The sequence below is a fragment of the Brassica napus genome, chromosome C6 (genome assembly GCF_020379485.1).
Source record: "Brassica napus cultivar Da-Ae chromosome C6, Da-Ae, whole genome shotgun sequence".
Lineage (NCBI taxonomy): Eukaryota > Viridiplantae > Streptophyta > Magnoliopsida > Brassicales > Brassicaceae > Brassica > Brassica napus.
The window spans coordinates 42453739-42467998 of record NC_063449.1 but is presented as its reverse complement, the minus strand read 5'-3'; the positions used below and the strand labels follow the sequence as shown (position 1 = coordinate 42467998).

The following is a 14260-nucleotide window of genomic DNA, read 5'->3' as shown; positions in this document are numbered from 1 at the left end:
TTCTTGTAATAGTTATCTTGTACGTAGTCTACATGCTTCGTCCCCAGATTGTCATGTCATATCGATGCTCTTTACACCACAATGACAACTTTTCTTAGAAAGAAAAAGTAAATAAATAGTAATATTGACTGGTAGGGGAGTAAAAGTAGTAACACAAATTGTTACGTACATTTGAATGGAGCAGCTTCAAACTCTGGTTACAGTGCATGTACAATAATTTATATACGGATTTGAACTTATACAATGATGTCAACATCAGTGTATGAATAATGGGGAAAGTAATGTAAACTAAAATACTAATTATAAAGAGAAGAGGAGCGTCATGAGCATATAGAAAGTAGATTACGTTGTTAAATCCGATAGACAAGTAAGGAATTAATTAGATTAATGAACGAGACCCGTGTATTCACTGGTGGCGAAAGATAAATGGCTGATGAAGAATAAATAAAATCATATTATATATATTAAACTAATTGATTAGAATTATGAATTATCCGGAAAGAGACATTTTGTCGAAGTAGGGTTTACCTGTGTCGGAACAAACTCAAAATAACTTGGTTATAAGATTAAAACACACCTTTTTAAGTGTTTCTATGCAGTAAATTCAGTTTGACTTTTCTTTCACTTCTAATTTCAGTTTTACATGTAGATTCATGCATACATATAGATTGAGACTATACAGAGGCATAAGCTCGTATACGTGTGGCTAATATTTGAGGGGTTCGAGAGAGGAAACGGTGTTGCTACGTTGTGGTTTCGTGGTGAGACCACTTCCTCTGACATGGAGAGATGAACATCACATGTATGCTACTGCTCCTATTTATTGCTCATCTATGCCAAAAGCCTAAAACCAAGGAAGAAACGAATTTTTTACTGCTGTATAAAATTTGTAAATACAAAAATAACTTGTGTAACTGTACGTCAGAGATAACGAGGGAGCTCACTTTTTAGACATCAAATAATCCTCTTCTTTTGGTCTTTATTAATCAAATATACCTTTTGTCTTCATACGTTCGTCGTTCAATAAAACATATAACTCAGATTCACAAACTCACAAGTTCACATGCCTTATGCTCCCCACAAGGCCACACCAATCCAAGCACCACTCGCATTATCTTATCTCTCACGTTCTTCTCGCTATTAACAAAGTCTGCGACAACCATTATTGCTTACTTCATTATATAGCTCCATGTCTTATTTTCTTATCGAAACTGACATTTTATAATGAAAAAGGAAATTTATATATACACACGTGACGCCTTACACGCATGCATATAATATGAGAAAAAAACACCGTGCTCAAACCCCGGTAAGAGCAGCAGGTACATGTAAATGTAAATCAAAACACAAAACTTCCCGCCAAAAATAAAAGATTTGAAGAGAAAGAAACAAACAAAAACACGTGCGACACACGCCTCCGGCACATGCAGTCGGCACACAAACGAATAAAAAAAAAAACAAATAGTGTATATACTAGCAAAGGTGCTTATTAGGGCCCACAAACTGCTGCGATCCATTAAGACAAAGGCTTCTCTCTCAGTCTGAAATCTTCAAGCTTTCACTCAAAATCTTTTTCATACGCTCCCCCGTCTTATCAACACCACTACCTGTGACTGTAATGTATCATGTGCCCCTTCTCACTCACACACACACATGATATTCCTCTCACACGTGTGTCGTCTACATTCACTCACTTTTTCATATATTTTTTTTTTACTTTCTTCTCATTGGGAATCTGCAAAGTCATTAATGATGAGCATTGTCTCTCCCAACTAACCCCAAATCTTACCTTCCCATAAAAGTTGTAAGCAAACAATGTTTCATTAAACTCTTATTCCTTCCCCTTTGGATGGAAACACTCTCACCAACCCACTAATTATGTTTTTCTTTTTAATCTTAACCACCCCAACTTATTATTAACTATGTACTTCATATGTCATAAATCTACTTCCCCCTGAGTTTATTCAGAGCTGGATTTGTCATCACCTACCCATGAGTAGTCACTTAGTTTCCTCCTTTTAGATGGAGAAGATGATGAGGAGGAGGATTCATCACTTGGCCTCATCAGAGTGGATGCTGCTCTTACGCTCACTCTAAGCTTTGCTATCACTCTTGGTGAATTTCTTCGGTTATTCTCTATCGCCATTGCTTTCATCAGCTTGTAGCATCTCACGATCTTTTCCTGAAATTCAAGGAATATTAATATATATAAAAACCAAAGACACTATTGTTAATAATATCCTGTCTTTTTTATCAAAACATGCTTAATCCAACTTACTTTGCTTAATCCGTTACACCAAGTCTCAGGGCTATCGTGGAGATTTGCAGCAGAGGATAGAGAAGGGAGCTCGTTGGCTACGCAAAGAATCGCAGCTGCAGCTATGCTCGATGGCCTATACTCAAGAAAGCTCGCTTCTGTGCAATATGATTTTTTTTTGTTAGAAGCAGACCAATGTACGTATGATATTAATGATCATACACAACATTGTGTTACCTTTGATGTTGGAGAGTATAATTTCTGTGGCATGGGAGCGAAAGAACCCCAGAGAGGTTCCTAAAGGATCGATCTTATAAGCAAAGAAGCTGAGGAAGCTGAAGGGTGTAACAGATCTTAGTCTCCAATCTAAAACATCCAAAACAAGAAGTTCCATTCTTTGTATCGTCTTTGCTTCAAATATATACTTCACTCCTTCAACCTACATTCCAAACAAAGACACGAGTTAGATATACAGAGCTGAAAAACAGAGCAAGTCCAGATTTAAAAAAAAAATGATTTTAACAAGAATAAATGAAATAACCTGGAAATCAAAAAGAGAAGGAACAACAACTTCCTCCATCTTGGCTGCTAAAGACAAGCATGCCACTGCTAAAAGTTGCATTGGCCAACCACTCGTTTCCTGTTAAAAGTATACTGCTAATTAATCTCATCATTGATTATATACATACTCTAATCATAATAGTAATAATTAATACTATATTATATAGTAGAGGAGCGTTTTAACTACATGATTATAAAGTTTTAAGATAAAGAGGACAAATGGAGTGGAAAGTTTACTGCAAAAGTATAGTATTATTGTGTAAACAAATATTACAATAAAGACCCCTAAACTAAAATAATTTAAATAAAAATAAAAAAAGAAATAATTTTTTCTTCCCATGCCGCTCCCATTTTATAATTATTTATACAAATAGTTCATTCCAAAATATTATCTGGATAAATCAATCCCATCTAATAAATGTTTTAATCTCATATTTACCATAAATTTTCATCTACCAAGTACTAGTTTTGAAGAAAAGTCAATAAAACAAATAGGTCCCCCGTGAAAAAGTGAAAACTATTGACTTTGTTTTGGTTGTTATTTGTCGTATCCCACAATATGAACCAGGGCCGGCTCACAGGAGGGTACAAGGGGTGAGACCGCTCCAGATCCAAGGCTGTGTTCACAGTATAATAATAACTAAGAGATCATTTTTTTTTACAAATCTATATATTGATATATATAAATATAATAAATAAAATTAAAAAAAAACAAAAATTATTTGATATGTATATAGTTTTACTTTCATTTTAAATATACAAAATATTACTGATTAAATTTTAAAACTATTTTAAACACTATCCAAATATAAATTTGCCCTGGATCCTAACAATGTTGAGCCGGCTCTGAACGTTGACGTTTTAAAGCTTTTACCGGTAATCGGCGAGCGTAGAGAAACCGATCCATATAGTTAACGGCGAGGTACGCCGTCAAAGGCTGAAAGCTGTAAAACGCTTGTACCTGTAACCAAACAAACAGCAGTGTCTCAAACCACCATCTCTGCATGTAAACCAAAAATAACGAAAGCTGATTCTTATAAATATTAAAAAGTAAACCACGCGCCTGGAGTATCCACGTGACGGACTCTTCTCTAGCGGAAGCGTCGAGAGATTGAGAATGGAACCTAGAGAGATAGTCAAGTCCTGGAACAAAGTGCCTCTCGTCCTCTATACAGCTCGCGATTGAATCATCAGGCCATGATTCAACCTCCTCCGACGAGAACTCAGCCGTTGATTCGCCGGAGGAACACTCTCCGCAGAACAAATCCATATCCTCGTTGCTGCTAATCGGAAAACGAATCACAATCAGATTGTCATTGCATCTCCATGAACTCTTGCCTGGATCTGAGTGAGAGAGAGTAAGTGAAGAAGGAGAGAAGAGTGAGGGTTGAACACATTCATTTGTTTGGATATATAAACACGAGAAAGCACACAGAAACTTAATATTTATTTATTTATTTTATTGGGAAAATAAAAACAGAACAGAACCGAACAGAGACTGTTACAGTTTCCGTTTTGCCCGGGAAACGGGACTGTTCCCGAGTCGAGACAGGGAAGGTTTGAAGTTTTTTTGGTTTTTTTGGTTTTGTTGTTTGTCTTGTGTGTTGTGACTAACACGCGCTAAAGCGAAATGCGCAGGTTAGCAGAAGGCAGTGGTGTGTAAAGGTAACTTAATTACGTATACGTGGGTTAGGGTTTACGGGTTGCATTGCATGAGTACAGGCTGTACAGCTAATGTACGTTTTGTTTGGATGTAGTCTGTTACTCTTGTGAGGAGAGAGGTCCGTATTGTTTTCATAATATGCTGCTGTGTAATCTATTGATTGGTGATTGCCTTAATGGGCCTGGTGTGCACGGGTGTAATATGAACCATTTTCGGCTAGGTCGCTTAGGCAGAACATTTTGCCGATGTTGTGCGAGTATACGCCAACCCAACCAATTATGTATTGTGGTTACCAACTAAATTTTGTTTTAGGTTACTGTATAATTTTTTTTGGATTTTCTTTTAAAGATCTAATAATGATAAGATCAAATTTCACTAGATTAAGTCAGTTTATCTGCAGAGTTAAATGAAGACTTTGCTTTAGAAAATCTATGAATCGACTAATGTAATTTTTTTTATCATTTAAGAAAAAATATATTTGCTATTTGTCACTTCTCATTATGATTTATCATTTATATTTACAGTAAAACTCTATAAATTAATAATGTTACGATTTGATATTTTATTAGTTTATAATATTAATAATTTATAAAAAATTATTTTTCTAGATTTATATATTTTAAAATATTTTTATGAAAAAGAAGAATACTTGATTTACAGTATAAGATTGATTAAATTTTACATATAAATTTTCTGTTATTCTTATTCAATTATTTGATGTATACAAAATATATACCATAAATGTAGTCTAAAATATAAAATAACATCGATATATTTAGAAATATTAACAAAAAAATAAATAAACTTCGATATGAATTGTGAATAAGAAACAATACAATATTGTTTATATTTTATAAATTTACTTCAATATGAATAAGAAACAATACAATATGTTTTATATTTTATAAATTTTATATAGTTGATTATCTACTTATTTTTCATATTAGGACCATATATTTCAAAAAAGAAATTATTATTTTATATGATTAAATTTTATTTTATACTAATCGTATTTGATATTTTGGTAAAATTTATCAAGTATTAATATATGGAGTTTGAGATACCTCTAAATCTACCCAATGATGTTTGGAATTTTATATGGAAGCCAGGTGAACATCATCGAAACATGTTTCATTTTATTTAAAATAAGATACATTGAAAATAACGAAACATTCAAGATCAGTATCATATATGACTATATATATGATATTATAAATCATAGTAAAATATTTGTAAAATAATGTAGACTTCTGTTAATTTTTCTAGACATCCCTGCGTATACATGAGGTCATTTCTCTTATAATAAATGCAGGTAAGGATGGTCGAACCCTTCCACAACCACTAGGCAGTCGTTTACTTTTATTGAATAGTTTAAATAAATATGTACAAATTATTAGAAATGATACGAAATAAACAAATTAATTTTCTAAAATCTAAAGCAAAAAGGTAGGAAAAAGTGGTGACGGAAAGAAATTTAGAGAATAACGTAAGACTAATTATAATTTAACAATTAAAATGGACCATAAAGGAAAACATCCTTCACAATTTATCTGTTATGGCTCGGTTTGTTCTACTTATTTGTTCTCTATTATGGTCGACAATATCTAACAATAATGAAGCCAAAACACTGAAGATCAAAAGGAGTGAAATTATGCACCTTCCAACCTACAACAATTTATCAGACTGACATTACATTCTCGTGGTAGGGCTAGTCAATTTGGTTAATGTCTTAATTTCTCAAAGAACAACAATACAATTCATGGGAGCCATTTTCTTATAGTCAACAATCGTCGTTGAATGGTTATTTCAGATTCGTATATGTTATGTTCTGCGCTAGACATGATCTTATACTACCATCGTCGCATTAGTTTTCTCCTGTAGCATGGTCAACTCGGACCTTATTGATACGTATAAATCTATCCGTCCATATCTCTTGCGTGATAATGATGTTGTTAGATTAAATTAAATACGCAGACCTCTTGTCATATAAAAGAATCATTGATCGATGAGCATGAGTCGATGTTGAGTTCGTAGAAAATAATGGACATTTGAAGAGATGGATCGAGCCATTTTCAACTACATATGTTGATTGTTTTTTAACTATAAATGTTTGATTGTTTATCAGCCGCTACGTTAAATTGATCTTGAGAAACATTTTTTCAATATTACTTTTAAAGGAAGAAACAAGAAAATGAACAACCACAAACTTTGACAAATAGGTGAATTCAGATCATTGTAGCGATCGATTTCAATGGAATGATAATGACGCCTAAATGATTTTGCACTAATCTTTTATTGACTTTTTACTCGAGCTCCATACTCCAATTATTACTAAATAGCAACATGAATTTAAGATCTTTTTAACTTTCTCTAACCTCTCTAGTCTCTATACATACTCGCAAACATTTCCAAGATGATAGATCATAGATGTATAGTGACACTTTTCAGAACACTGTAGACACAGTTCTTTTTTATTTCGATCGTATCCAGTGTCCATTTCATTTTTCGTTGAAGTATTCCTTTTGTTTTCTGTTGTTTTGTTGAAGTATTTAGTGTCAATAACTCAATATAGTTTTCAAATATTCAAATATTTTATACTGTAAAAAACAACTGGTACAAAGTGCTATGATACTAATTTGATTTAATTTTGTTGATCATTAAAAAGTATCATTTTCATGACATTAAAAACAGGATATACATGCTCAGCAAATTAGCTTACAGTAAACAAAATTGTCTGGTTCTCTACTGTTACATCTCTTCGAAATAGGACCATAATTCATTGCCTCGGTCGAGTTGAGTGAAACTTGTATGGTTAGAACATACAAGTCTTTTAAACTCCCCCAAAAAGAAGACCTTTAAAATATCTTGAATAGTTAATAATGCGCTAACTTAACTAATTTTGAAAGACGTTATCAATCTGGTACAAGTTGCCATCGAGATTTTGCACACAAGAAGTGTTCAAATGGACCCTTCTTCATCTTTATATATCTTTTTGGACTTTGGTCGGCTTTGGCAGATTATGACTCACTATACTCTATATACCACCATTTCTTCTTTTTAATAACCTCTTTATTTCTCAATTCAAAATAAAAATTATAACCTATTTATATATCTTTCTAGTGTAGTGGCATATAGGCTCCGATCAAATTCGTATACATTTCATTATTCTCCTAAGAAAGATGTTAATTTCCACGTCATTAGCTACTTCGAAGTCTGGTAAATATTATATCGATTTTTTATAAATACATATATACATACGTAAATAAATGTATCAATATCTCATACTAGTATATGTATAACATTAACACTTAAATCATTTATACCAAAACAAAAAAAAAACTATAGAAAAACAAAACAACAATGGTACGGAAATAGTTGGCTCAACACATCATTAATAGTGGGACGTGCATATAATATAAGAACGAAAACATTACAACAACAAAAGATTCCGTATGATATTCAAAAACTTTATTCATAAGTTATAACCAAATTAGTTATACTTTATTATGTGTACATTAAAATATGTAATTATATAGGGCCAAAACAAGAAACTTGTGAATTTGTACATTATCAAATGTGAGAGTGAAAACGTGGCATCATCCACATGCGTTATTCAACCTAACAGAAGTAACAGAAGTCGAATAGTATAGTTAGTACTTAGTTGAATCGAATCGATAACTTCTGTATGTATATATGCAAATGTAATATATATGTGTATTGTACATTTGTACACTAAAAAGCTTCACGTAGTAGATGCTTTATCATTGGTATAGTGCCTTTTTTTTTGTTCAACATCATTGGTATAGTGCCTAAGTTGCTGCTTATCTAACAACCCACTAAGCCCTTCTTAGTTTGGTGTATCTTAGAGCTCTATTATTATTATCTTCTATCAAAATCAATTAATTACTATGACGGCTTGACAGATTGTGGCTAATCTTTAATGATAATCTCTATAATCCCATTTCTTAGTTGTAGTTGTAGATACCTATTCCGATATCATACTTCCAGTCTATATTAAATATAAGTATGTGACATTATATAAACATATGTTTAGCGTTAAAAGTATACTAGAATGCCTAAAGAATAAAGATGATAGAAATAGGAACCATTAAATATATAGAAGGTTATATTGACCGACTTTCTAACTCTAATAACAGAGTAGGGACAACTCATAGCTACTCCAACTCAACCTAACTCTAAACTTTTTTTTTGGTCAAACGTAACTCTAAATTTTATGAAGACTAAATAACAATGATATGACAATTTTAATGTAAAATGTCTTATGCATGTTTGACTATATACTAACATATGTAGTTCTGATCACATGTTGCATTTATTTCTTTTACACTTGCACAGTAATATTGTGGCTAATCTTTAATGATAATCTCTATAATCCCTTTTCTTAGTTGTAGTTGTAGATACCTATTGCGATATCATACTTCCAGTCTATATTAAATATAAGTATGTGACATTATATAAACATATGTTTAGCGTTAAAAGTATACTAGAATGCCTAAAGAATAAAGATGATAGAAATAGGAACCATTAAATATATAGAAGGTTATATTGACCGAGTTTCTAACTCTAATAACAGAGTAGGGCAACTCATAGCTACTCCAACTCAACCTAACTCTAAACTTTTTTTTTTGGTCAAACGTAACTCTAAATTTTATGAAGACTAAATAACAATGATATGACAATTTTAATGTAAAATGTCTTAAGCATGTTTGACTATATACTAACATACGTAGTTTTGATCACATGTTGCATTTATTTCTTTTACACTTGCACAGTATATATCTCTCCTTATACTACTAAAGTAATATAGATTGATTATTGATTGGTGATATACATACGTGTTATGTAAAACCGAATTCTAACATAGTTAACCCAAAAATCTAAGGAAAAATGTAATTAGGTTATATTGTGCATACATATTACACCATATAATATTAAGTATAAAATACGTATACAGAACGTCACACATGTGAAACGAACCAACATGTATTAGGAGATGGTCCCATGGAGAGAGATCTCATGACTTCAAATCAAGAACTGGTCCAATTACAAAATGGACACGTAAATATGTACAAAGCTTAATCTCCATCCCTCTATTGGGTCTACACACAGCCTAGCATTTTTGTATTTTCTGCACTGTTTTTTTATTTCTTTACTTTTTAAAACTTTGATATAATTCTTTGAATTCTTATTTTCAGCTTTTCTTCTCTGATTTTTTTTTAAATCTCCCTGGAATATTCTCGCATTTTCCAATGAATGAGTCTAGCTGGGTCCTTTGATTTTGCCACGGCTAATCAAATCTGCATTATCTTTTTGTTTTAAAAAGTAAAAATTATAAGGAAAAATACATAATATAACAATTATTGATGAAGTTCATAAAATAAAAACCTGGGGCCTTTGAAAGATGCTGTCTCACATATTCATACATCTTTCAATAAAATCCAATTTACATGATTCCATATTGGTCAGGCATACTAAATGTAAGCAAGCAGCATTTATGGTGTTGCATCAGGTTACGGCAGAATATTGATTACTGAAACACAAACTATATATTAACTTATGGGCCTAATGGAATAAATTTTAACTTAATGGACTTTAATTAGGCCCATTAAGGAACATTATGAAAAAGTGAACCAACGGGTTTTCTTGAAGACGCTTTATTAGCGATTCTGCAGTTTTATTCTCAGGCGAATATGTAGATAAAGTAAAACACAAGCATGAACGGAGTTTCGCTATGCAATTCCGTTTTGCTCCATTCTCATTATCGTTCTCGTTTCAAGTCATCGTGTTTCATCGCTTCTTTGTCTATCTGATTTTATCAAACATTTACTGAGACACAAGTTATTGCAGGAAAATGGCATTGGTAAGTTATACTAGAACCAGATTTATTTATTTAACTAGCTGTTGATAGGCCCGCTCGAAAGCAGGACCCTCCAAAAATAGGCGTATGCCATTTAAAGCGTGGAGAGCACACGGTATTCTTTAGTAAAAGGCGAAAGAATAGTTCGCTTTGTGCTCACCACATGGCTGCGTGATTTTCAATTGTTGAACGAGAGCTCTATTTATATTGTAACTTCTTCTGCTAGTTGCTACCATTTATCCGATGTGGGACTGAAATGCAGTAGAACCAAGAAGGCTCTCGGTACTGATTTAAAAATCTTACTGGGCTTACATGAGCCTGAAATAAATTACGTTACTGTAATGAAGTGAAGCTTGCGCGTCTAAACTTATTTGCTTCTTTTTTCCAAACAAGATTTGTAAACTGCATCAAGGAGGTGTAGGATTTAAGTACGCTATACGAGAAAGTCAGAAAGGTTACAATAAAGTTGCTGTCAATTGGTGACTGAAAACTAAATGAAATCTAGTCATAAACAAAGGAAACAAAAAAAATGTATAACACGAAAATCAACATTGGTAGGAAACATGTGAATAGAAAAACTGTAGAGGAATTAAGAGATGAGGTAAAAAACAAAAATCTCTAAATAAATAAAGTAAAATAATTAATCTACGGTAATAACCACAAGAACAATCCGACGGTTGATAACAAAAGACTTAAACTCGTCATCCTGGATGAACCGTCGATTCTCACGGCCGCACCAAAGCTACCAGTATCTCGTTCCCGAGTGGTGGCGGCCGGCGGAGACGTGCCGTTAAAATTAGGATTAGCATCGTACAAGTACTGGATCCCTTCCACGTCATCACTCGTCAAGTCAACTTTACGTTTCCCCGTCGTGATCGTCGGATACATGATCGACTCCTCCACAGATGAATGTCCCAAACCAAGAAGATGACCGATCTCGTGAACCGCCACCGACTCAAGATCAACCGCCGCCGTGACGGAGAGGAAGCTGTCGAGGTCTCCGGAGACAACCCAGTTCTCGTCAGCGTCGAGATGGAACTTCCCGCTCGGAGGCGAGAAAGCGTGAGCCAGCGTGCCCAACACGCCGTCGAAAGGCTCCCCGTCGCCGTGGTCGCCGGTGTAGAATCCGATCGTGATGTCGGAGGTCGTGAAAGACTCGATGTTCGTGAAGTTCAGCGCTGTGACGTCCGACCAGCGTCCGAACGCGCGCGCGAACACGCTCTTGACCTCGTCGGTCAACGGGTTTCTCGGGTCGAAGGCGTAGGTCAAGTCACGGCGGTCTCTCGGCCACCGTGGCTCGCCGGGGAAAAGCGTGTAGTGTTTGACCGTGTGCAAACGAGGCACCTTGCCGCCGGGGGAGAAGTTGACTTCGAAAGTCTTTCTTCTTCCGTTGTGCATCAGCGACGTACCGTTGACAACGTCCGGGTTGCCGCAACGAGGAACCACGATGTGTTTAATGGTTAACGCGTCGAGCTCTCCGGTTACGTTTAACCGGAAATTCTTTTGGTACAACTCCACGGCGTTTTTTAAGATGTCATCGAAATCATCTGTGAAGTTGCCTGAATACGTCTCCGGGATGTAACCAAAGCGTTGGAAGTATTTTTTGATGCGGAAGAGACCGTCGACGTTTTGGCCGTGGTGACAGCCGGTGAAATTGGAGAAGGCGTCCCAGAAAACGCGTGTGGTGTTACGTAGAGAGGGTGGAATGGCGGTGGAGTTGGGGAAGAACCATGCGGAGACGGGAGAAATGATTAGGAATAACGATAGAAACCCGAAAACGCAAAACCTCATGGTGGTTTTGAGATTAGAGGTAAGCCACCCAAAAAACGAAAATGGAGAGATAATATTGGGATTTTAGGAGAGAATCTAGAGAGAGAGAGAGAGGTAAAATCTAAAAACAGGTAATGCTGTTTTTAAATTTAAGATAAGTGAGGAAGTTTGAGGTCAGCTACTGCGTTTGCGTTTTGTATTGGCGGGTGAGGGGCCGTTGGGAATCGTTTGCGTGTCTGCCAAAGTTCTGCTTTTAAAAATGTTTTAAGAAAATGGTGAATGATTCCAATGGAAGCATCTATTGTCTTAGTTACGTTGAAACTTCGCAGAGGTCATCAAGAGAGGAGACTCCTGTGCCACAGAAAGACTTCGGTCTGGTTAGGTTAAAGATGGTAGATAACCGGTTTGAGGGAAAAGTCAAGGTGGCCAAGTCAAACAAAGGGGGTTTAACTAGTTTTTGTTTTTAAGTTTCGAGTGGGAGTTGGTTCGGTCGGAAAAGTCACTAGCTAGTCTTTGTCCGACGCGTTTTAACGACGTCACCTAAGTCTGCTGTTACAATCTTGTACATTCGTTAAGTGGTAACAACATATGATTCCAAGGCTTCACATCAAATACCTTTTGGAAGGTTTGGTCCCCCATATGCTGTTTCCATTTGTTATATTATATCTGATTTTAAAACATTGTTTTAGACTTTTAGTATGTCTTGACGAGTAGATAGAACATTTTAAAATCTCTTTTCAACTTTTAAGTTCTTAACGCAGGCTTTACAAACAAAGAGGTTCGATTTCTAATTAAATCAAGCTATTGCTTATCTTCTGTTGGAAAATTCTGTCAATTCAAGCATCTCCCGAAACTCTCATTCTGGGCTTCGTTGACTTGGCGATTGGATAAAATAATGTAACTATATCATCTTGTACTAGTTCACGCCTTACGACTAGGGATGTTGTAATGGGCAAAATTACCCGGTCCGGCCCGAACCCGAATTAAACCCGCCCAAAAAATGCCCTAAACTAAAAAACCCGAAAAAAACCCGGTATCATTAGGGTAACCCGTGAAAAACCCTATCTCTATTTTATTTAAAGTTTTGTGGGCTTTTAGTTAAAGCTTTATAGTTTTAAACTAAATTTAAATGTATTGAATATTTAATTTTTAATCATGTTTTGTATACAATTTGATTAATTTTCAATTATAATGATGCATTCACTGAAATTAGTTTAGAATTTTAACCAATTCAAACAATAGTCTGTTTACTTCGTTAGTTGAGAATTTGAGACCAAGTCACGACACAGTTTTTTAGTAAAAGAACTGAAGTTATAACTAAACAGAGATTGTTTTGCTTTGGTTTTATTTTCTTCAGAAGCAAAGAAGAAGCAAGTTAGTTCTTCTTTCTAAGATTGCACAAGTTACAAAAAGAAGCAAGTTAGCGTTTCTTGTCTCCCGTTGTGTTTGTTTGGGATTGTATCTACACAAGTATAAAAGTGCAAATCACTTTCAAAAACATTCTCTTTTCATGAGAGTACAAATGGAACCAGACATATCATTAAAACAGAGTATTAAGATATCTTTGTTTTTTGTATCAATAATGAATGAGAAGAAATGATAGGCAAACAACTTGTGTTCTTGAATAATTTGATTTCTAGATCTCAAGTTTGCGGTTGTTTCAGACTCACGGGAGAGAGACAAAAAACAATTAGGATAAAAATCAATATTAAAAACGTTGTCGTTTAGTTATAAATTTATTGTCTTATACTAAAAAATCCATAGGGTACCCGAAACCCGAATGGGTAATTTACAAACCAAGACCCGCCCAAATAAAACCCGCGAGTTTTGAACATTAATAATTCGGGTTTTGGGCTCAAAATTTTAATAGGGTTTAGGGTACCCTACGGGTAATTACCCATTGTTAACATCCCTACTTACGACTAATAATTATTAATGTCTACTCTAATCTATATATATAAAGTTGGTTTTTTCCCTTTCTTATGACATATGGAAGGGGGGTTTGTTGACATGTGTCCTCATGTTTTTTTTTTGTATTTAAATTCTTCTTCTTTTAAATTATTGCAATTTTCTCTATCAATTTCTAATTGTGTATTATCTAATCCTTCTCACACTTATTGGTCTCTAAAAT

The 14260-nt window shown here is 34.4% G+C and overlaps 2 protein-coding genes and 1 non-coding gene across 3 annotated transcripts; all 3 read right to left on the bottom strand.

The window, feature by feature from the left end:
* Positions 1-1151: 1151 nt before the first annotated feature.
* Positions 1152-4344, bottom strand: LOC106347236 (cyclin-D1-1-like). The gene is made up of 6 exons (XM_013786753.3): positions 3882-4344; positions 3693-3779; positions 2799-2897; positions 2495-2696; positions 2279-2415; positions 1152-2182 (listed from the first exon to the last, which is right to left on the bottom strand). The coding sequence occupies exons 1-6, from the start codon at positions 4086-4088 to the stop codon at positions 1961-1963; spliced, it is 954 nt and encodes a 317-aa protein (XP_013642207.1). The 5' UTR covers positions 4089-4344; the 3' UTR covers positions 1152-1960.
* A 6064-nt stretch (positions 4345-10408) lies between these two features.
* Positions 10409-10528, bottom strand: LOC125589485. The gene has a single exon (XR_007325671.1). It is a non-coding gene; the product is annotated as a U5 spliceosomal RNA (small nuclear RNA).
* Positions 10529-10869: 341 nt separating this feature from the next.
* On the bottom strand, positions 10870-12561 carry LOC106347235 (metalloendoproteinase 2-MMP). The gene has a single exon (XM_013786751.3). The coding sequence runs from the start codon at positions 12148-12150 to the stop codon at positions 11005-11007; it is 1146 nt and encodes a 381-aa protein (XP_013642205.1). The 5' UTR covers positions 12151-12561; the 3' UTR covers positions 10870-11004.
* Between the last annotated feature and the right edge of the window lie 1699 nt (positions 12562-14260).

Coding starts and splice junctions, on each gene's coding strand:
- LOC106347236 (XM_013786753.3), bottom strand. CDS start 4,088: ATGGATTTGTTCTGCGGAGAGTGTTCCTCCGGCGAATCAACGGCTGAG. Junction 3,780..3,881: donor CCGTCACGTGGATACTCCAG/GCGCGTGGTTTA, acceptor GTTTGGTTACAG/GTACAAGCGTTTTACAGCTT. Junction 2,697..2,798: donor CTTCTCTTTTTGATTTCCAG/GTTATTTCATTT, acceptor TTTGGAATGTAG/GTTGAAGGAGTGAAGTATAT.
- LOC106347235 (XM_013786751.3), bottom strand. CDS start 12,150: ATGAGGTTTTGCGTTTTCGGGTTTCTATCGTTATTCCTAATCATTTCT.